Source organism: Palaemon carinicauda, chromosome 21 (assembly GCF_036898095.1).
Source record: "Palaemon carinicauda isolate YSFRI2023 chromosome 21, ASM3689809v2, whole genome shotgun sequence".
Lineage (NCBI taxonomy): Eukaryota > Metazoa > Arthropoda > Malacostraca > Decapoda > Palaemonidae > Palaemon > Palaemon carinicauda.
In genome coordinates, this window is record NC_090745.1 from 16,463,042 (window position 1) to 16,486,063 (window position 23,022).

Sequence of the window (23,022 nt, forward strand, 5' to 3'; positions counted from 1 at the left end):
ACGGAGGTCTAAAATCGAAGGAGTTGTGCGATCTCGCTTTGGAGATCCTGGATTGGGCCGAGTCGGAACAGATCGTGATTTCAGCAAGGTTCATTCCAGGCAAAAAGAACGACCTAGCCGACGGGCTCAGCAGGATGGGACAAGTAGTGGGAACAGAGTGGTCCCTCCTCCCAGAGGTAGCCAGACTCATCATTCAAAAATGGGGCTCGCCAGTGATGGATCTCTTTGCAACCAGACTGAACGCACAACTCCCCGTATTTTGTTCTCCTGTCCCCGACCCAAAGGCGGCGTTGGAAGATGCTTTTCAACACAAATGGGACAACCTCGACGTGTACGCTTTTCCTCCCTTCGCATTGATCAGGCAAGTGCTCAACAGAGTACGGACGGCTCGAAACTTAAAGATGACTTTGGTAGCGCCCTGGTGGCTGGAGAGGGAGTGGTTCGCGGATCTAAGGGACCTGGCATGTCTTCCCCCGTGCCCTCTGCCCGACAGGCCAGATCTTCTACGGCAGCCACACTTCCAAAGGTTCCACAACAATCCTCAGTCTCTTCGCCTTCACGCTTGGAGACTATCGAGCGGCTCCTGAGGAAGGAAGGGTATTCATCAGGTACTGCAGAGAAGATGTCACGTTATCTGAGACGGTCTTCAGCAGCGGTCTACCAAGCAAAATGGGCTACTTTTACAAAATGGTGTGCCTCAAAGAACATCAAGCCTCTCAAAGCCTCGGTCCCAGATATTGCGGATTTTCTAGTGCATCTCAGAGACGAAGTGGGCATGTCAATTCCGGCCATCAAAGGAGTCCGTGCAGCCTTGGGCCAAGTCTTCCTTCTGAAGGGCATTGATCTGGGCTCCTCTAGGCACATATCTATGCTCATCAGGAGCTTCGAACAAGCTTGCCCTCCGCAGGCCTCCAGGGTGCCGCAGTGGGACGTGACAAGGGTATTGAAAATATTAAGTGGTCCGCCGTTCGAACCCCTGAAGGACATAGTGGACAGGGATCTCACTCTCAAGATGGTCTTCTTGTTGGCCTTGGCCTGTGCTAAGAGAGTAGGAGAGATCCATGGGTTGTCTTACGACATCTGTCATTCGAAGGGGTGGAGGGAGATCTCCCTCAAGTTCGTCCCTTCTTTCATAGCAAAGACACAGAATCCAGCGGTCTGGGACCCTAAGTTCGAGGGCTTTTCAATGCCGGCTATTCCTAGGACAGGGAATCCAGAAGATTTGAAGTTGTGCCCCGTCCGTGCCGTGAGAAAATACCTTGAGAGGACTGCCCATCTCCGGCCTGGTATCAAAAGTCTTTTTGTCTCTACGGGTGTAAAGAAAATGCAGGTATCTAAGAATACCATCTCCTTTTGGCTGAGACGGGTTATTGTCAGGGCCTATAATGATGAGGGACTGCCCCTGCCAAGTAATCCAAGGCCCCATGACATTAGGGGTCTAAGTACTTCTCTGGCTTTTGAGAGGAACATGGCGGTGGGCCAGATCCTTAGAGCAGGCACCTGGTCGAACTAGTCGACCTTCACAACGCATTACCTCAAGGATTGCTCAAGGAGGTCTTTAGAGGTTTCTCTATTGGGACAGTCATCTCCGCGCTCCAAGCGATTTAACGGTGAAGCCCCGGGTACAATCGTGGATAGCAAAACCAAGAGACACAGGTTCGTTCCCTTTCACCCTTGTCCCTTTTTTCCTTTCCCTGCTTGGAGATAACCTCACATACAATCCGAAGAAGACACGTCTCTACAACTTTGCCACAGGACTCAGCATCATGGAATTTTTTAAAGGGTAAGTACTTAGACACTAACATGAGCTCTTTGTGTAGTTTTCCCTACGTTTCGTTTTCCGTATATATTTTGCAACCTAGTTCACATCTAGGTTCCTGGACGTCCGGTTAGCTTGGTCTGAAGTTCAGGAAGACACTCCCATCTCCTAAAGTGTAAGTCTCCTGAGAAAGTAGTTCGAGGTAAGTCTCTGTGTTGGAACAAATCACAAATTTTAAGTAATTTGTATTTTTCCTAACATACTTACCGAGAATTACTTTCGGGTAATGGCCCTCCCTACCTTCCCAGAGTGCCTTACTGCCCTTGAAGACCTTTTTGTACCATCCAGGAACTTACTGACGAGCGAGACCCAAGCTAACGCCGACCTAGCTCAGGACTACCCTCAGGGCACGTTCTCCTTACGACTGAGTTAGTCCCCACAGAAAACGGAAGTAGGGTAGACTACACAAAACTCTGGTCGGTTGAGAGGAGATTCCAGGTACCTCCTAAGAAAGTAGTTCTCGGTAAGTATGTTAGGAAAAATACAATTTTAAATATTTAACTTAGCCGGTGAATATATAATAGCTGCAACTCTGCGGCTCGACAGAAAAATACTAAAAAACTCGCGAGCGATCGCTATGAAGGTTGCGGCTGTGCCCACCAGCGCCAACTGTCGGCCAGATACCACTCTTGTATGTAAACAAAACCTTCAATTCTTCTCTGTCGACGTTGACGACAAGACGTATCAATACTCGCTGTAGAACCTGGAGTTTTCTCAACATATTTGGTGAAGTACTTCATTTTGGTTTGAGCTTTCGCAGTGCAGGTGTTTTATCTTCATCTTAAATCTTGAACTCGTTTTTGGATAGATTTAATTTTTGATGACAAAGAGAGTATGGACTTTCTTTGACTTTTAAATGGCCGACCCTTCCCTTAGACGGAAGTGTGTTTAGGCTTTTAGCAATTATCTTATCACGTTATAAATTAATTATAGATTTTCCTCTATATATTTTATATCTCACCGCCTTTATTAGGCCTCTTCGATTAACTTTCCATTTATAATAAACATAAAAGTAAATTTTAATGATTTGTTTATATGCGACCTTTCCTGAGAGTAGGCGGTCCTAACTTGGAAACCGAAGTTAAACAACGTTGAGCCCTTTCAATCGTAAATAGCTTTTAAAGAGCTAATGATTTAAAACTTTTTAAATGAATATTTTTTAATAGATATTTTATGAAAGATTTTCTTTGAATAGTCTTCGTACTGTTTCAAAGATGAACTAACGTTTAGTTTATTTATGCTACGCAGTTTGCGCTCTATCGTTACGATAGAGAGAGAGAGTATCACGGTTTCACTTTGCAGAAAGAGTAAATCGATTCTGACGTTTTGTTCATTCTTCTTTCAAAGCTTAAATGTTTTAAATTCTATTTTAAAGGAACTTTTTAATTGAAAAACCTTTCAGTTTTTTCCTTTGGTCAAATAACATGTTTTTTTGACGAAACGTAAGTGGGCTCTTCTCTTAGGTGCGAAATCAAGAGAGAGAGAGAGAGAGAGATAGAGACGGAGGGAGAGAGAGGAGAGAAAACGTTCCGTTCAAGCGGGTAACGTTGTTCTCGAGTTACTCTCGTCCCTAGTCTCTGTACGGGGAGAAAGGATAAAACGTTTTTAGTTTTTTATTCTCGTCCCCAGCCAATGTACGGTGAGAGATTGAAAACGTAGTTTTGAATGAACTAGTGTTTAGTCTCTTCCCCAGCCACTGAATTTTTTATCTTAAAATATGTTTACTGTTTTTTTTTGCTGGTATTAATGTGCTTGCATTATACGACTGATTTCACAATTACTACCTTTTGATGAGGGTAGAATTGCGTGCTTCAGGTAGAAATCAGTAAAAGTTTCGATTTCAGTGAAATAAGTGCAAAACAGAAAATCGTAGTGATAAAGTGATATTGCGCAAAGTGTTATCAGTGTTGCGACTGAGGGTTCGTCTGTTCGTGCCTGTCGTTCGCCTAGTCCGGGACCTCTTGCAAGCTCCCAAGCCCAGGGGAGAAGTAATGTCGTACGACTTATGGGTTCGAGAGGCCTTGATCAGCGAACAGACGTTCCCTCTATGGTATCGGGTGTATCTTACCAAGATCACCCCTACCATAAGGCGAGAGAGACGATTTTCTCCTCGTCATCCGAAGGCTTTTCGCATAAGAAACCTGAAACAAGGTTTCGAGGCCCTTAAGCGAAAGTCAGTCCTTTCAGGACAGGTCCAGCGTCCTGGTTGTAGCCATTAGGACAGCTCTGACCCTATGCAGTCATCGGAAGACTGCTCGCCGCCTAACAAAAGCGTAACACAGACTCCGAGAGTCTTTTTGTTGGCAAGGTTTTGCGGTCATAGACGTTACCCTCGTCTCTTACCGCAACCATTTCCGTTGATCCTAAATGGGTTGTACGGCAAGACATGCAGAATAAGCTTGCCTCCCTTATGGAAGACTATTCTGCCGATAAGTCCGTTGAGCCTAGCCGTTTATCTCATCGAGATCCTGGCTTTCAGCCACCCTAACGTTCCTTTGTGCGTCCTGTTGACGTTGGCGTAGCTAAGTCACGTCAGTCAGGTTGTTTAGAACCACACTCGATGCGGTCTCGTGTGGATTTTCAGCCACATTTGGACGTTAGGCCACTTGCTGATGCTCCTGTTGACGTTCAGGACGTTCGCTAGCAATCGGAGTTGACTTGTTTTGACGCTGAGCGTCAACCTCCGCATTCTAGAGTTGTTTTGACTGCTCAGTCTAGGCGGTCAAAGCAGTCTCGAGTGGACGCTGTGCGTCCTCACGCACCTGTTGTTGTTGACAGTTCACAGACTGTCAAGCAGTTACATGACGTTGCGTCCTGGTCTCTCGCACCTGTTGTTGTTGACAGTTCACAGACTGTCAAGCAGTTACATGACGTTGCGTCCTGGTCCGCTACTAATGCACCAGTGCGTGTGGACTCTGCTTGTAAAGCATTGCCACCACGGTAGGTCTCTCCCTTGCTTGAGACTCAGCTATTATCGGACAAGGTTCCTTCAGATGAGGAAGTTGCTGTTCCCCCTCCTACTGATATTCCCTTGAGGACTCTGTCAGACGGAGAGGAGCCTAAAGCTGCTTAGCCCTCTATGGACTTTAAATAAATCATGCTGATTTTTAAGGATCTTTGTCCGGATCTTTTTGTAACTGCTGCTCCTCGTTCGCCTAAACGTCAGAGCTTACACTAGGCCTAGCTACTTCAAAGCCGTTGTTTTATAAGCTAGTGCTCTCTCGCTCTCCTAGAGAGCTTTACGTTTGCTAGGCGACTGGTTTATCACCAGGAGGAGTTTGGGGGATACAGCCTTTGCTTTCCCTTCTTTTAAACTGGCTTATAGAGCGAGAGTCTGATATGACACGAGAGAAGTTCTCGGCTTGGGAGTTCCTGCCTCTACCCAGATAGACTTCTCAAACCTCATAGACTCTCCCTGGCGCCTGGCCATGAGACGCTTCAAGATTTTACAGGTCAACTTCACAGCTGTTTTCGAGCCTTTGAAGTTTTGCTGTACAATTATGTCATGCATAAACAAGGCTTTCAGGGATGGCTCCAATGATCTGACAGCCACGTTCTCTGCAGGAACAAGTCCCTCAGGGATGGCTCCATGATTTGGCAGCCATGTTCACTGCAGGAGTACGTAAGAGGCAAGTGCGCTCAATTTGTTCATTGTCAAGACAAACTTCACGATGAAGTCTACCAGGCTGTCTTGACAGCATTTATGGAAGGCGACTGGATGGTCTCTCTCGACCTTCAGGAGGCATACTTCCACATTCCTATACACCCGGATTCCCAACCGTTTCTGAGGTTTGTTTACAGGAATGTGGGGTACCAGTTTCGAGCTATCGGGGATCCGAGCCTCCCTGTACTTGGACGACTGGCTTCTCAGAGCATCGTCCAGCCTTCGCTGTCTGCAGGATCTACATTGGACGTTGAGTCTGGCCAGGGAGTTGGGACTTGTGGTCAACCTAAAAGTCCCAACTGATCCCATCCCAGATTATTCTATTTTTGGGGATGGAGATTCGCAGTCAAGCCCTGCTCGAAGTCCAACTAATGCTGAAAAGAAAACGTTTATTCAGTCAGGAGTTGGAACAGTCTCGTAGGGACTCTCTCATCCCTGGAGCAGTTTGTCTCACTAGGGAGACTACCCCTTCTGCCTCTCTGGTTCCATCTAGCCTCTCACTGGAACTAGGACAAGACATTAGAGACGGTATCATTCCCAGTCTCCGAACCAATAAAGGCATGCCTGAAATGGTGGGACAGCAATATCAGTCTGAGAGAGGGACTATCCCTAGCAGTCAAGAACCCAAACCACGTGTTGTCCTCAGACGCGTCGGGTTTGGGTTGGGTGCGACCCTGGACGGTCGGGAATGCGCGGGTCTGTGGACCTCAAGTCAGAAGAGCATGCACATCAACGGCAAGGAGCTATTAGCAGTCCACTTGGCCTTGATGATATTAGGAAGCGTCTTCGAAACTAAGTGGTAGAGGTCAACTCAGACAACACCACAACTTTGGCGTACATCTCCAAGCAAGGAGGCACACACTCCTTCACGCTGCTCGAGATCGCAAGGGACCTTCTCTTATGGTCTAGAATTCGAGGCATCTCCCTGTTGACGAGATTCATCCAGGGGGACTTGAACGTCTTGGCAGACTGTCTCAGTCGGAGGGGTCAGGTGATACCCACGGAATGGACCCTCCACAAGGACGTGGGCAAGAGTCTTTGGGCTTCTTGGGGTCAACCAACCATAGACCTCTTTGCCTCCTCGTTGACCAAAAGGTTACCAATCTTTTGCTCTCCAGTCCTAGATACAGAAGCAATCTCCATAGACGCGTTTCTACTGGATTGGTCTTTTATGGACTTATATGCATTCCCACCATTCAAGATAGTCAACAAGGTACTGCAGAAGTTCGCCTCTCACGGAGGGACAAGGTTGACGTTGGTTGCTACCCTCTGGCCCGCGAGAGAGTGGTTCACCGAGGTACTTCAATGGCTGGTAGACTTTCCAAGAAGTCTTCCTCTAAGGGTAGATCTATTACGTCAGCCCCACGTAAAGAATGTCCTTCAAAGCCTCCCCGCTCTTCGTCTGACTTCCTTCACACTATCGAAAGACTCTCAAGTGCTAGAGGTTTTTTTCGAAGGAGGCAGTCAGTGCGATTGCAAGAGCTAGGAGAGCTTCTACCATTAGAGTATACCAGTCGAAGTGGGAAGTCTTTCGAGACTGTTGCAAGTCAGCATCTGTGTCCTCGTGCAGTACCTCTGTAGCCCAAATCGCAGATTTTCTTTTACATCTGAGAAAGGTTCACTCCCTTTCAGCTCCCACGATTAAGGGCTACAGGAGCATGTTGGCTTCGGTCTTTCGACATAGAGGCTTAGATCTTTCCAACAATAAAGATCTCCAAGATCTCCTTAAGTCTTTCGAGACCTCTAAGGAACGTCGTTTGGCAACTCCTGGATGGAACTTAGACGTGGTCCTAAGGTTCCTCATGTCAGACAGGTTTGAGCCATTACATTCAGCCTCCCTGAAGGATCTCACCCTCAAGACACTTTTCCTAGTGTGCTTGGCTTCGGCTAAAAGGGTCAGTGAACTTCATGCCTTCAGTAAGAACATCGGCTTTTCTACAGAAAAAAGCCACTTGTTCACTTCAACTTGGTTTCCTGGCCAAAAATGAACTGCCTTCTCGTCCTTGGCCTAAATCTTTTGATATTCCTTGCTTATCAGAGATCGTAGGCAACGAACTGGAAAGAGTATTATGTCCTGTTAGAGCTCTTAAGTTCGATTTAGCTCGTACTAAGTCATTATGAGGGAAATCTGAGGCATTATGGTGCTCAGTTAAGAAACCTTCATTGCCTATGTCAAAGAATTCTTTGTCATATTTTATCAGATTTTTTTAATACGAGAAGCTCATTCTCACTTGAATGAGAAAGACCGATGTTTGCTTAAGGTTAAGACGCACGAAGTTAGAGATATAGCAACCTCCGTGGCCTTCAAGCAAAATAAATCTCTGCAAAGTATTATGGACGCGACTTCTTGGAGAAACAAGTCAGTGTTCGCGTCATTTTACTTAAAAGATGTCCAGACTCTTTACGAGGACTGCTACACACTGGGTCCATTCGTTGCAGCGAGTGCAGTAGTGGGTGAGGGTTCTACCACTACACTTCCCTAATTCCAATATCCTTTTAATCTGTCTCTTGAAATGTTTTTAATATTGTTTTATGGGTTGTTCGGAAGGCTAAGAAGCCTTTCGCATCCTGATTGATTTGGCGGGTGGTCAAAGTCATTTCTTGAGAGCGCCCAGATTAGGGGTTTGATGAGGTCCTGTTGTATGGGTTGCAGCCCTTGATACTTCAGCTCCTGGGAGTCTGTCAGCATCCTAAGAGGATCGCTGGGCTCCGTGAGGAAGACAGACTTACAAGGCAGAGTAATCGTCTAAGTCAACTTCCTCACCAGGTACCTATTTATTTTGGTTTTGTTATATTGATAACTGCCAAAATGAAAAAACTCTTAGCTTATACGCTGTAAACATAATTAACTCTGGTCTCTACCCACCTCCTTGGGTGTGAATCAGCTATTATATATTCACCGGCTAAGTTAAATATTTAAAAATGATATTTTAATTATAGAATAAATTTTTGAATATACTTACCCGGTGAATATATAAATTAAATGACCCTCCCTTCCTCCCCAATAGAGACACAGCGGGACGAGAAGAATTGAAGGTTTTGTTTACATACAAGAGTGGTATCTGGCCGACAGTTGGCGCTGGTGGGCACACCCGCAACCTTCATAGCGATCGCTCGCGAGTTTTTTAGTATGTTTTCTGTCGAGCCGCAGAGTTGCAGCTATTATATATTCACCGGGTAAGTATATTCAAAAATTTATTTTATAATTAAAATATCATATTACTTAAGATTTGTGATATATATATATATATATATATATATATATATATATATATATATATATATATATATATATACTGTATATATATATACTATATATATATATATATATATATATATATATATATATATATATATATATATATATATATATATATATATATATATATATATATATATATATATATATATATATATATATATATATATATCTATCTATATCTATATATATATATATATATATATATAAATATATATATATTTATTTATTTATTTATATATTGCCTTGTTTGCTAATGGTTATACTCGTATAGGCGGATGAGCAATTTGGTGAAGTAATGAGAGCTTTGGGTGTGGAGGAAATATCCCCCCTAAATGTTGATGAAGTCACTGGCAGCAGGGTGACGGATTGGGTTTAAGGCGATGGACAAACTGTTTTTTCGGCATTTACTCTTGGTGCCTGGCGGTCCATACTAATGTATGGACCGGCAGGGGTCACTTGCTTTAGTTAGATAGGCACTGCGCATCACAAGGAACTGGCTATCCTTTGATGTATCTAGCCAATGAATCCTCTATGGATTTAGTCAATCATGGTAAGAGAATATGACAAAATGGCCCCCAGTCCCTGCCGTAGGGGGTTGCTAATAATCTCCTGGTTTATAGATACTAAGGAAAATTTTGAAAATTGATAATTGAAGTGTTAGAACCATGAATCAGATTGGGAAGTTACAGCAAGTGAAGAGTGAATTTATGAAATATAGTTGGGATATCTTGACCCTAAGTGAAACACATTGTCAGGGGATTGGTAAGGAAACTTTAGACCAAGGCAATTCCAACACGAATACAAACCTTCATATTTTACCAGGAGTAACTCAGCGTAGTTGAGTGTTCACAGCCATGAAAAACTTGAGCGAGGTGACAGCCAACCCTTGGCAAGCTTGGGGCTAGTGATATAGGCTCCCGCTTAGCCCGTACAATCACCATCTCCAACTTTTATCTCGGCTGCTAGAAAGAGTGGACATACGTCACTTCTGTTTTCTGGTCAATCGGTATAATTAACTTTCTTCTTTTCTTTGCAGAGGAGATTTTTATGTTTTCCTGAGGAAGCAGCATGTGGACTTGCCCTTGTGACACCTTCTGTTCCCTTCCTCCTGGTCCATGCTCTTCACTTCTTCTTCCTCCACAGTTTCCCCTCCACCTGAGGTCTTGCAGATTATTTACCCCTTAGGATAACAATCTCGCTCCACTCTTGCCGAGCCTGCTCAGCCCCAGGGTCTCCCCCACAAGCACCTGCTGACCCTATAGGAAACTGTGGCAGACATCTTTGTGTTTGCAGGTGGTTCACTATGCTTTGAGTGAACTCCTTCCTCGAGCTTCTTGTAAGTGGCCCTGCTCACCCTGTAACTCAATGGACACCCCATTATACAACGATGGCGTATAAAATCCCCTCAAAACACCCTTGCCTACCATCCTGTTGCGCTAGGGAGGATCCCGCCATTGCAGGGTATTCTCTGGACGAGTCGGAGAAGACTAGTTACCATCCTTCATCCCCCCCCTTTCCCCAGGCCAGTTCTCTGTCAGCCCTTCTCTATGCCCTTGGCCTTTTAAAGACGTTCTTGGGGTCTACCCTTGCGATTCCATTTCTCGAGACTTGAACACACAATGAGCTATTGCGAACATGACATAACAGCTCGTGCTCAAAGTTTGAATATCTCTCGCGAGCGAGACTTGGATCAGATATAAGTAAACTCTTTAGTTTTGTGTCTCATGTTGTTGGCAGAAGGTGTTAGAATTAATCGCCTATATTTAGATTCCTTTTTTGCATAAAGTAATTATTAATAAATTATTTATCACTATTAGTCTTGTGGAATTTAAAAAAAAAATATTCTTTTTCTAAGGGGAGAGAAGAACAATCTGAGAAACCTGTCATAGACGAAACCGATGGAAGTCCCATATATGAAATAATTGAAGATGATGGGATGAATCAAGCCTCGCACCCTCAAGGTAACAGTGGAGCCAGCCCTCTTCCTGAATCTGAATATGAAGAACCTCAGGTAATTGGTAGCATTGATTTTTTTTTTTAGTTTTTCCTTGAATATTAGGAATTCATTCAATTATTTTTATTTTCCATTTTTTACTTCATATAGTTGTGTGAGCAAAGAGTTTGATCTTTGTATCAGTTATTTTAAATCTACATATTTCAACTATTGCAAATAATGCAATTGTAATGATTTTTCTTTGCCACTTCTTATTCATACATCTACCTTAGTGTCATGATCAAATGTCCTCCTAGAGGCCTTGTATTGATATACAGTACGGTCCCGAATTATGGGTGTTCAAAGTGTGCGATTCCCCATTTATGCAGTCGCTAGTTTTTATAAATAAATTTTCTGTCTCTGCGAAGCTATTCAGTCTGGAGTCAAGCACCGCAAAACATATCAAATCTATTGTCTTTTCAAGTACTGTATATTGGTTGCCCCAAGTAGGTTGCCTGATAATAAATGTAACCAAATGATATTTACCTTACATTTTATTCACGTAATTTCATAGTAAATAGCCTATTTGAGGAAAACTTCCATAACAATGAAATCAAAATTTTAACTATGCCAGTCCAGCTGACAAAATGTAAACAGAATTGTGGTTATGTTCTCGGCAATCTTTATCTTTCTCTAACCTTTCGATAATTTTAATGGTAGTGTTAATGATGGTATATTAAAGCATTATTTTTGTTTAGTACAGTATACAGTATACTGTATGTAAAAGCTTTATTTTTCACTGTGGGTGTTCAAGGTTTTCACACGTAGTCTGGGTTCGTTTGTGGGCAGGGAATAGCCTAACTTTCGGTAACGAGTCTGCAATATTTTCTGTATATATTTTATTTACAAAGATTTGTTTGGTATAGTACACAGTATATAAAACTCTCTCTCTCTCTCTCTCTCTCTCTCTCTCTCTCTCTCTCTCTCTCTCTCTCTCTCTCTCTCTCTCTCTGTAACAAATAAAATCCTAGTTCACATTTGGTAACCCGAGTTTAAGAATGAAATTAACATGACTATTCTTAGTTGTGGTGAGCAATTCCTCGCTTCAGGTGGTACAAGAAACAAAAACACGGCATACGATTACAACAGCTGATTCTCTCTCTCTCTCTCTCTCTCTCTCTCTGGTGTTATACAATACTGTACTTACATATAGATGAAGAAACCAAAATAGGTTTCCTTAAAGAGTGTCAGTTAAATATGATACACAAAAAAAAATTATACCGTTTATAAATCTATTTCAATCGTAGCTTAAAATATGGCATCCGATTTTGTCAGCAAACTACTATTTTTTTAGGAAACATTTTATTCTAGAAAATTGCTGCTATATTCAAATCATTAATTGTGCTTTAAGAAAACATTTATGTACTTTTGTCTAGAATTTTGTGTGTTTCAACAATCAAGTATTGCTGACTTCTTTTGGTTTTACTTTTGGCAGTGATCAGATCAGCTGATGTCTAGCTGCTCCTCTCAAGAATATGCATGTACAAATACAGTAACAAAGTATTGTTTATACCATTTCTTAACTTATTCAAAACATCTATACAGTTGATATTACATAAGCACTAATGTGTTATAACCTATCATATTTTCTGTTCAGTACATTTAAAACTATCATTATAATCTCTCTCTCTCTCTCTCTCTCTCTCTCTCTCTCTCTCTCTCTCTCTCTCTCTCTCTCTCTCTCTCTCTCTCTCTCTCTCTCCCAAAGGCAATCTTTGTTTATTCACAAAGTTTCTTATATTAAAAGTAAATCATGATTTAAATTATCCTTACTTTCTCCAATCTCGCACCATCTCTGTCATATCGAACATTTCAGAGGTAACCCAATTGTTCAATGACTTTAAAAACGAGCCTAGTACTTCTTTTTCTTTTTTAGTTGATGGTTCCATAATTGAGGTGGGTACAAGTTGACTTATAACTGAAGTTAGGAAAAGTATTTTGGATATGGAATGAACAGTTATCCTTCGTAACAGTTTAGAATTATCATGAATTATCATACTGTCATAAGCGCCAGTTTGCTATTGTTGATTAAACGCAAAAAATGGTTTTCGTGTTTTGCTACTTATGTAAGAATTTTTATGGATACAGTAAGTAAAATATCTGTAATAATATCATTAGTTATCACCCTGATCATTTGTATTTTATGTGTTCGTTTCTTCATTATGATTGACAATGGAGCGTACAGTAAGCAAATGGAAGGTTTTTCAATATTAAACTTAGCCGGTGATTATATAAGCTGCAGCTCTGCTGCCCGACAGAAAAACTCTACGGTCAAAATACGCCAGCGATCGCTATGCAGGAGGGGGTGTACATCAACAGCGCCATCTGTCGAGCAGGTACTTAGTACTCCATGTAAACAAAGAACCAATTTTCTCTCTGTCGGGCCACCGGCAAGACCTACTAAATTCGCTGTTGCTTACTGGATTGGTTTTCACAGATTTGGTGAAGTACACATTTCTAGTTATTAGCTTTCGCTTTGCAGAGGTTATCTTCAATACATCCTTGCATACTTTTATTGATTTTTGGATTATTTGTTGACGACTTGGATAGATTTTGAATTCCCCTTTGACTAATTCAAGATGGCTGACCCTTCTCAAGTCCCTAAATACAGAAAGTGTAGTGCTAGGGACTGTTCAAGGCGTCTTCCGAAGGCCTCTATCGATCCGCACACCGTTTGTTCCAATTGTCGGGATAAAACCTGTCAATTGGAAGATCGATGTGAGGAATACGTTGGGCTTTCGGAATTCGATTTTCTCGAATTCCTGAAATATTCACGTAGGCTAGAGAGAGATAGAGTCAGGAGAAGTTCATCTCGCTCCGTTGATATTTCCTCTCCTCATGCCCCACAACCTATTCCTTTCCCTGTAGTGGTTGCTCCTGATCCCCCTTCTAGCACTCAACAACCTTCGATGGCAGATATGATGCGTGCCATCCAGGCTCTGGGTGAGAGAGTCGAGTCATTGGCGAGTGACCGTAACCAACTCATGGCAGACGTCAAGGAGTTGAAGGGTAAGAGTGCAGTGGGTAGGGACAAAGTGAGTGGTAGTGTTGTGGAAAGTGTTAGTGTTGCGCTTGAGGGTGCGTCTGTTCGTGCCTGTCGTCCTCCCAGTCCGGGACCTCTTGCAAGCTCCCAAGCCCAGGGGAGGAGCAATGTCGTACGACCAAAGGGTTCGACAGGCTTTAATCAGCGGACAGACGTTCCCTCCGTGGTTTCGGACGTATCTTACCAAGATCGCCCCACCCACAAGAAGACGAGAGAGCCCATTTATTCCTCGTCTGCGGAAGATGTTTCTCGGAAGAAACAATGGACCAAGGTCTCACGGCCTCTTAAACGCAAGTCGGTCCCTTCCGCGCAAGTCCAACGGCCCAGTTGTAGCCACTGGGTCAGTTCGGACTCGCTGCAGTCTTCCGATGACTGCACACCTCCTAAGAGAGGCAAAGCGGTACCGCAACAGGCAGTAACACCGTCTGTTGCCGCACCTGCTACTGTAGACCCTAAGTGGTCTTTGCTGCAGACCATGCAGACGCAGTTAACGTCATTAATGCAGGGCTTTCGTGCGGAGAAGGTTGACGCTGCACCACCCGTTAGCCTACAACCAACCACGGTTGTGCGTCCAGTGGACGCTGAGGCTACCTTCTCCCGCACTCCAGCTGTGAGAGTCCCGCCACCCATGCGCAGTGTACCCTGCCAGCCGCATGTTGACGTTCAGCGACGCACGGAACCATGCGTTGACGTTCGCGAGTTACAACAACAACCTAAGTTGTTTTGTTTTGACGCGGTGCGTCAACCTCCGCAACCCAGTGTGGTTACCGCTACTCGCCCACAGCAGACTAGACAGTCAGGAGTAGACGCTTTGCGCCCCCGCGCTGCTATGGTTGTTGCCAGCTCACAGACTGGCCAACAGTTCCATGACGTTGCGTCCAGTGCAGTCACGCATGCACCCGTGCTGCCGGACTCAGCTGACCAGCCAATTCCTACTCCTTTGCCGCTTCCTCCTCAGTATTCAGACGATGGACTCTCTGATGATGACGACGCTGCACACTTTGACGACCCGCAAACGGACATCGACGAACCCAAGACCACGCCTCCCTCCTTGGACTTTAGGAAAATTCTTGCACTGTTCAAGGAGATGTATCCTGATCAGTTTGTTTCTGCAGCCCCACGCTCTCCTCCATCTGAGTTCGCTTTAGGCACGCAGTCATCCGCGCCTGCCTTTACGAAGCTCGTCCTCGCCCGCTCGTCTAAGAGAGCTTTAAGAGTGTTGGGAGATTGGATGCAGTCCAAAAAGCACCTTGGGAAGACAGCATTCTTGTTTCCCCCTGCGAAACTCGCTTCCAGATCGAGCGTCTGGTATGCCACGGGAGAAGTTCTCGGCTTGGGAGTTCCTGCCTCTGCCCAGGGCGACTTCTCAAGTCTAGTAGACTCTCCCCGCAGGCTAGCCATGAGACGCTCCAAGATTTGTTGGACTCCTTCAGACTTAGACCATCTGATGAAAGGAGTGTTCAGAGCCTTCGAGGTTTTTAACTTTTTGGATTGGTGTTTGGGAGCGTTGAGCAGGAAGACCTCCCCTTCTGACAAGGAAACTTCCATGCTCATGATGTCCTGCATGGACAAGGCCATACGGGACGGTTCCAGTGAGCTTGCGGCTTCGTTCGTTTCCGGGGTCCTCAAGAAACGGGAGAACCTTTGCTCCTTCTTGTCAGCTGGAGTAACACAATGTCAGAGATCGGAACTTATGTTTGCTCCTCTCTCAAAGTGCCTTTTCCCAGAGGAGTTGATCAAGGAGATTGCTGCCTCCTTGATTCAAAAAGACACGCATGACCTGGTTGCGTCATCTGCCCGCAAAGCCACCCCTTTGCCTACCGTGTCTAGACCCAGGATGGACACTCCAGCGTCCAGATTTATTCCGCCCTTTCGTGGCAGAGCCTCCAGCAGAGGAGGTGCTCGTGCCGAAGGGAGACGTGGGATTAAGAAGAAAGGTACCAAGTCCTTTAAAGGCAGAGTCTGACTGCCACCTTCTTCAGACAGCAGTGGGAGCCAGACTCAACTACTGGCAGTCCTGGGAGAACAGGGGCGCAGATGCACAATCTGTGAAGTTGCTCAGAGAAGGGTACAAGATCCCGTTTATGCGCAAGCCCCCTCTAGCAACGTCTCCCATCGACCTCTCTCCCAGGTACAGAGAGGAGGACAAGAGACTAGCTTTGAAGCAAGAGGTGTCTCTCTTACTAGAAAAGGGAGCGGTAGTCAAAGTCCGGGACCATCAATCCCCGGGCTTCTACAACCGTCTCTTCTTAGTGGTAAAGAAGACAGGAGGGTGGAGACCGGTGCTAGACGTCAGTGCTCTGAATGTCTTTGTCACAAAGCAGACGTTCACCATGGAGACGACAAAGTCTGTTCTAGCAGCGGTCAGGAAGGAAGACTGGATGGTCTCTTTAGACCTAAAGGACGCTTACTTTCACTTCCCCATCCACCCAGATTCCCAACCTTTTCTAAGGTTCGTTTACGGGAAGGTTGTCTACCAATTTCAAGCCCTGTGCTTTGGCCTAAGCACGGCGCCTCTTGTCTTTACCAAACTGATGAGGAATATTGCCAAATTCCTGCATTTAGCAGACATCAGAGCCTCCCTCTATTTGGACGACTGGCTTCTAAGAGCTTCTTCCAGTCGTCGCTGTCTGGAGAATCTAAAGTGGACTCTAGATCTGACCAAGGAATTGGGTCTCCTGGTCAATATGGAAAAGTCCCAACTGGTCCCATCCCAAACTATAGTGTACTTAGGGATGGAGATTCACAGTCAAGCTTTTCGGGCTTTTCCGTCGGCCCCCAGAACAAGTCAAGCCCAAGGATGCATCCAGAACATGCTAAAGAAGGACCGATGTTCAGTCAGACAGTGGATGAGTCTGATAGGGACGCTTTCATCCCTGGACCAGTTCATTGCGTTAGGGAGACTGCACCTCCGTCCCCTTCAATTTCACCTAGCTGTTCACTGGAGAAAGGACAAGACGCTAGAAGCGGTCTCGATCCCCATTTCCGAGAAGATGAAGTCATCACTGACTTGGTGGAAGGACAACATCTACCTCAGAGAGGGTCTGCCCCTGGCTGTTCAGACCCCCAACCACGTTCTCTTCTCGGACGCATCGGACACGGGCTGGGGTGCGACATTAGACGGTCGGGAATGCTCGGGAACTTGGAACTCGAATCAAAGAGCGTTACATATCAACTGCAAGGAGCTACTGGCAGTTCATCTGGCCTTGAAAAGCTTCAAGTCCCTCCTTCTAGGCAAGGTGGTGGAGGTGAACTCAGACAACACCACGGCCTTGGCGTACATCTCCAAGCAAGGAGGGACCCATTCTATGACGTTGTATGAGATCGCTAGGGACCTCCTCACCTGGTCAAGAGATCTAAACCTGTCTCTAGTAACGAGGTTCATTCAAGGCAACATGAATGTCATGGCGAACTGCCTCAGTCGGAAGGGTCAAATCATCCCAACAGAATGGACCCTACACAAGAATGTGTGCAAGAGACTATGGGCCACATGGGGCCAACCTACCATAGATCTTTTTGCAACCTCGATGACCAAGAGGCTCCCAAATTATTGCTCGCCAATCCCGGACCCAGCAGCAGTTCATATAGATGCTTTTCTACTGGATTGGTCCCATCTAGACCTTTATGCATTCCCCCCGTTCAAGATTGTCAACAAGGTACTGCAGAAGTTCGCCTCTCACGAAGGGACAAGGTTGACGTTAGTTGCTCCCCTCTGGCCCGCGAGAGAATGGTTCACCGAGGCACTTCAATGGCTGGTGGACGTTCCCAGAACTCTTCCTCTAAGAGTGGACCTTCTACGTCAGCCACACGTAAAGAAGGTACACCCAAGCCTCCACGCTCTTCGTCTGACTGCCTTCAGACTATCGAAAGACTCTCGAGAGCTAGAGGCTTTTCGAAGGAGGCAGCCAGGGCGATTGCTAGAGCAAGGAGGACATCCACTCTTAGAGTCTACCAGTCGAAGTGGGAAGTCTTCCGAAGCTGGTGCAAGTCGGTATCAGTATCCTCAACCAGTACCTCTGTAACCCAAATAGCTGACTTCCTATTATACCTGAGGAAGGAAAGATCTCTTTCAGCTCCCACGATCAAAGGTTACAGAAGCATGTTGGCAGCAGTCTTCCGTCACAGAGGCTTAGATCTTTCTAACAACAAAGATCTACAGGACCTCCTTAAGTCTTTTGAGACCTCGAAGGAGCGTCGTTTGGCCACACCAGGTTGGAATTTAGACGTGGTACTAAGATTCCTTATGTCAGAAAGGTTCGAGCCACTACAATCAGCCTCCTTTAAAGATCTCACTTTAAAGACTCTTTTCCTCGTCTGCTTAGCAACAGCTAAAAGAGTCAGTGAGATACACGCCTTCAGCAGGAACATCGGATTTTCATCTGAGACGGCTACATGTTCTTTACAGCTTGGTTTTCTAGCCAAAAACGAACTACCTTCTCGTCCTTGGCCGAAATCGTTCGATATTCCAAGCCTTTCTAATTTGGTTGGAAATGAACTAGAAAGAGTCTTATGCCCTGTTAGAGCTCTTAAGTTCTATTTAAGACGAACTAAACCTTTACGAGGACAGTCAGAAGCTTTATGGTGTGCTATTAAGAAACCTTCTTTACCTATGTCAAAGAATGCAGTTTCCTATTATATCAGACTGTTGATACGAGAAGCTCATTCCCATCTGAATGAGGAAGACCATGCTTTGCTGAAGGTAAGGACACATGAAGTTAGAGCTGTCGCAACTTCAGTGGCCTTTAAACAAAATAGATCTCTGCAGAGTATAATGGACGCAACCTATTGGAGAAGCAAGTCAGTGTTCGCGTCCTTTTATCTTAAAGATGTCCAGTCTCTTTACGAGAACTGCTACACCCTGGGACCATTCGTAGCAGCGAGTGCAGTAGTGGGTGAGGGCTCAACCACTACATTCCCCTAATTCCATAACCTTTTTAATCTTTCTCTTGAAATGTTTTTTATTGTTGTTTTTTGGGTTGTCCGGAAGGCTAAGAAGCCTTTCGCATCCTGGTTGATTTGGCGGGTGGTCAAATTCTTTTCTTGAGAAGCGCCTAGATTAGAGGTTTTGATGAGGTCCTTTAGTATGGGTTGCAACCCTTGATACTTCAGCTCCTAGGAGTCGCTCAGCATCCTAAGAGGATCGCGAGGCTCAGTAAGGAAGACGTACTTAAAAAGGCAGAGTAATTGTTCAAGTCGACTTCCTTACCAGGTACTTATTTATTTTATGTTTGTTATTTTGAATAACTGCTAAAATGAAATACAAAATACTTAGCTCATAATAATGTAAACATGTAATGCTGGTCTCTACCCACCCCCCTGGGTGTGAATCAGCTTATATAATCACCGGCTAAGTTTAATATTGAAAAATGTTATTTTTATTGATAAAATAAATTTTTGAATATACTTACCCGGTGATTATATATTAAAGGACCCTCCCTTCCTCCCCAATAGAGACCCAGTGGACCGAGGAGAAAATTGGTTCTTTGTTTACATGGAGTACTAAGTACCTGCTCGACAGATGGCGCTGTTGATGTACACCCCCTCCTGCATAGCGATCGCTGGCGTATTTTGACCGTAGAGTTTTTCTGTCGGGCAGCAGAGCTGCAGCTTATATAATCACCGGGTAAGTATATTCAAAAATTTATTTTATTAATAAAAATAACATTTTTGTTTTAGGTAGCGTCTTTAGGAAAAACATCATATAAATCGCATTCATTTGATTTATTTTGAAATTTCAAGAAAAAATAAGTAACACTACATTAGTAATAACACAATCATCATATAATCAATACAGTACATACTACTTGGTAAATAACCTAAACAGATGTGTAAATGTGTTCGTTTCTTCCTTATGATCATAGATGAAAATAAACAAAACAATGGTTTCCGTTTTTCATTGGGCTTTTTAGCGTGGTTAGGAAAGGCATGTTATAAAATTGTTTTTATTTTGTTAAATTTGGATTTTCAATGATACAACAAAAGCTAGTCTATACAGTGATGATTTTGCTATTCACCAGTTGTCTTATACAATAGATATGTCTGGAACTTATTAAAATTTGTCCTAATTTTAGGTTGTGTTAAAAGGGGAAATATATGGTATTTCCACCCATCCTGGTTGTAATTTTAACCTTTTTCAAATCATTAAAACTGAAATATTTTAAATGTTTGCTTTATTTATAAGAACAATTTAACACTAGAAAAAGTACAGTATAGTACATAGAAAGTATTGAAAATGTGTAGTAAACACATTTGAATAGGCAAGTTGCTATTTGCCATGGCCCTAATGGGATTATTCCTGTTATGCGATTTTCCATTTATGTGGGGCGATTGATCGACCAAATTCTCACATAATTCGGGACCCTACTCTACTGTAAAAGGGTGGGAATGAGCATAATGAAGAAACTACAACAATTTCATTGTGACATTGGTATTTCATGTATATATTTTTATTTTTCCAGTTTTACTACGCTCTCTATAATTTTGGTGGCTCTGATAGTACCCAGCTGAATTTAAGTGCTGGTCAAGTTGTTATGATCATTCAAGGAAAGTCATCGGACTGGTGGTTTGTAGAAGATCGCAATGGACATCAAGGCTATGTGCCAGCTTCTTACCTCACCAAATATACATAACCTTGTACTATGTTCACAGAGTTTCTGTTTATTTCTTTAGCACTTTAAAAATGTAAATATTTTTGTAACGACGTATAATAGGGATTTTCGGAGCTTAATGTTCTTGATTACAAGATTTTCTTTTTAAGTACCCAACATACAGTTTGCGTAGTATTTTGTACTAAATTTTTGTTTGTACGGTGTTGAGCAGTTTGTTGGTCTTTGTAGCAATGCTATTGTTTCAAGTCTTTCATTGCATCACAGTCTGCTGCCCATTGGTGTTGCTGATGCTTTCTTTGATATTTGTCCTGCTTAAGTAAACACATTTCACTAGGAAGTAATTCTATGGAAAAACAAACTGATGTAGGAGTGAAGTTTTGTGTTTTATGTAGTTATGTAAAACCGTGTTTATGTATTTTTGTAATAAAAGGAAAAGGCTATTATTTATCAATCATACAATTTGATATTAACAAAAACCATAGGTTGAAGAAAAGAGGATTCAACTTGTTCGTCCCAGATATTGATAGGTTTTGTATTAAAATATCTAGTATCCTTTATGTTCTTTCAGCATATGTTTTATTTTTTTCAACCACAGCTCCTGGTGTATGTTTTTTTTTATATGTTTTGTAAATCTGTTTAGACCCTGAATATTGGCATTATCCTCAAGATTTGAAGTGGCATAATCAGTTGTGTAAAAGACTGTAACTTGATGGGTTGCAAATATTTTTATTTTAAAATATAGAATGCTACATTCTACTTGAATCTCAGGTACATTTGTCAAGACTTTATTTTACATTTTGCTTATTAGAATTTTTCTGTGTGGGGCTATTTGTTTATGCTACCCACTCAAAGAATAAAGATAGTTAATCTGACATATAATACTCTCTTTGATAGTGAGTTATCCCATCAAACTGGTAAGTTGTGTTAATCTACAAGTAATTATGCTTGAGATTAGCAGTCAGAGGAAATTATTTTACTGTAGAAAATGAATTATGAAAATAGCCTTTGCTATTGCCACACTGTTGAATTAATTGAGAGTCCTGTACTGGTATTCTCTCAATCTATATTGATTATTATGTACTTCAGGTATAAATAGGACATGTGAGATAAGATTGCCATATACCCTTTCTTGAAAGTTCTTGATTTTGAATCCCTTTTACTACGGTATTTAGAATATTTGTATAAATTTTGTTGGTTTATTTGGGCTTTCTTGAATTTTTGATAAATTTTATAACATATTAAAGGGAATTAATAGAATTTTCATAACTGTATTTATGGTATATGTGGACTGCTTTTATATAGATTTCCATTACTTCTCTACAGATAGCTTTAATGCCAAGTTTATTAAAAATGCTTGTAGAAGGCATTTTAACTTGAGTGCTAAAGTTAGAGTTTTTCTACTCAAATACTATGCTGCCTTTGAAAATGTCCTTGCCACTTTTTATTGAAGTTAAGCCATATTGAAGTTAGTACACATAATAATTATCTGAATTTCAGTTCTCACATAGCCATGAAAAAGAATCTTATGTAATTATCATTACACTGTATTTGATTTCAGTAGTAATTCTGAGATATGATCAATATATTTGATGATATGTAGGATGCAATGTTGTGTAATACACATCTCAATCTTAGTATCAAGCTTTCAGGAATATTTTTATTTTAGTTAAGCATTAAAGAGCACTGTACTGTATGTAGCATGACAGACAGAATCTTGATGTTGTTTTACAACACTTACCATTTGTATAGAAGTTATCCAAATTTTTAAATGATATTTCATAGATATCAAATTAGGTAACATATCATAATCATGTATCTTATCTTGAAGATTTTAATTATGTTCAGTCTCAACTACCAGTAAAATTTATTGTTGAAAACTTTAGAAATAGGATGAAAAGTATACAAATGAACAACCTGAATTTAAGGTTTTAATAATTTCAATATTGATTTATCTTGTTAGTTGAAAACCCAACTCTATTCTGCTTAAAGTTATTTCTTATTTAATTATGTAAACAGTGAATAGAGGTCTTGGTAAATCATCCCACATTCTGTAGCATTTCGCTTAATAGCAGAGTCAAGTTTTCAAGTAGGGATTACTTTTAATGAATAATTAAAGAAATTAAGAATTGTATGGCTTACTTGCGGTTAATTTTTTACTCGGCTTTAGACCTACATTTGTGTGTCTATGAATGCCATTGTTACCTATGATCATACTGATTGTGCTTGATTAGAGATATTTTGTTAATATATCATTACATAGTTATGGTATGTTAAATGCAAGCTGTTTTCTTTTCAAATATTTTGGAATTGGATCCTATATGCCATCAAATATATTAAAGATTCTTTATTGTGTTATATGAATTTTATTGATATTTTGAGTGTCAAAAGGACTACCAATTCACATCTCTGATATTTTTTTTTTAATCCAAAGTTTGCAATCACTTTGTGTCCAGTTAGAAATGTAGTAAGGTATTTAATTACTAAGTATAATGAGAAAGTTTGCTCTGCACTTTAGGAATGTACTAGAATACTACCCCTCCTTTGTAGACCTCAGAAGGGATTTTGTTTTATAATACACCCAGGAAGCTGTATATTTGATATTTGGGTTGTTGTGGCCTGATTGGTAACGTCTC

General features: G+C 42.4%; 1 protein-coding gene across 2 annotated transcripts in view; it reads left to right on the top strand.

Annotated features, from left to right (window-relative positions):
• The window catches only part of LOC137615189 (dynamin-binding protein-like), a 228,203-nt gene extending 205,648 nt beyond the window's left edge, over nucleotides 1–22,555 (top strand). For both annotated transcript variants that reach the window (XM_068344831.1, XM_068344832.1), the window contains exons 20-21: nucleotides 10,601–10,756; nucleotides 20,240–22,555. In XM_068344831.1, coding sequence (XP_068200932.1) covers nucleotides 10,601–10,756; nucleotides 20,240–20,410 — 327 coding nt within the window. In that variant the 3' untranslated portion in view covers nucleotides 20,411–22,555. The remainder of the gene's footprint in view (nucleotides 1–10,600; nucleotides 10,757–20,239) is intronic.
• Nucleotides 22,556–23,022: the final 467 nt, after the last annotated feature.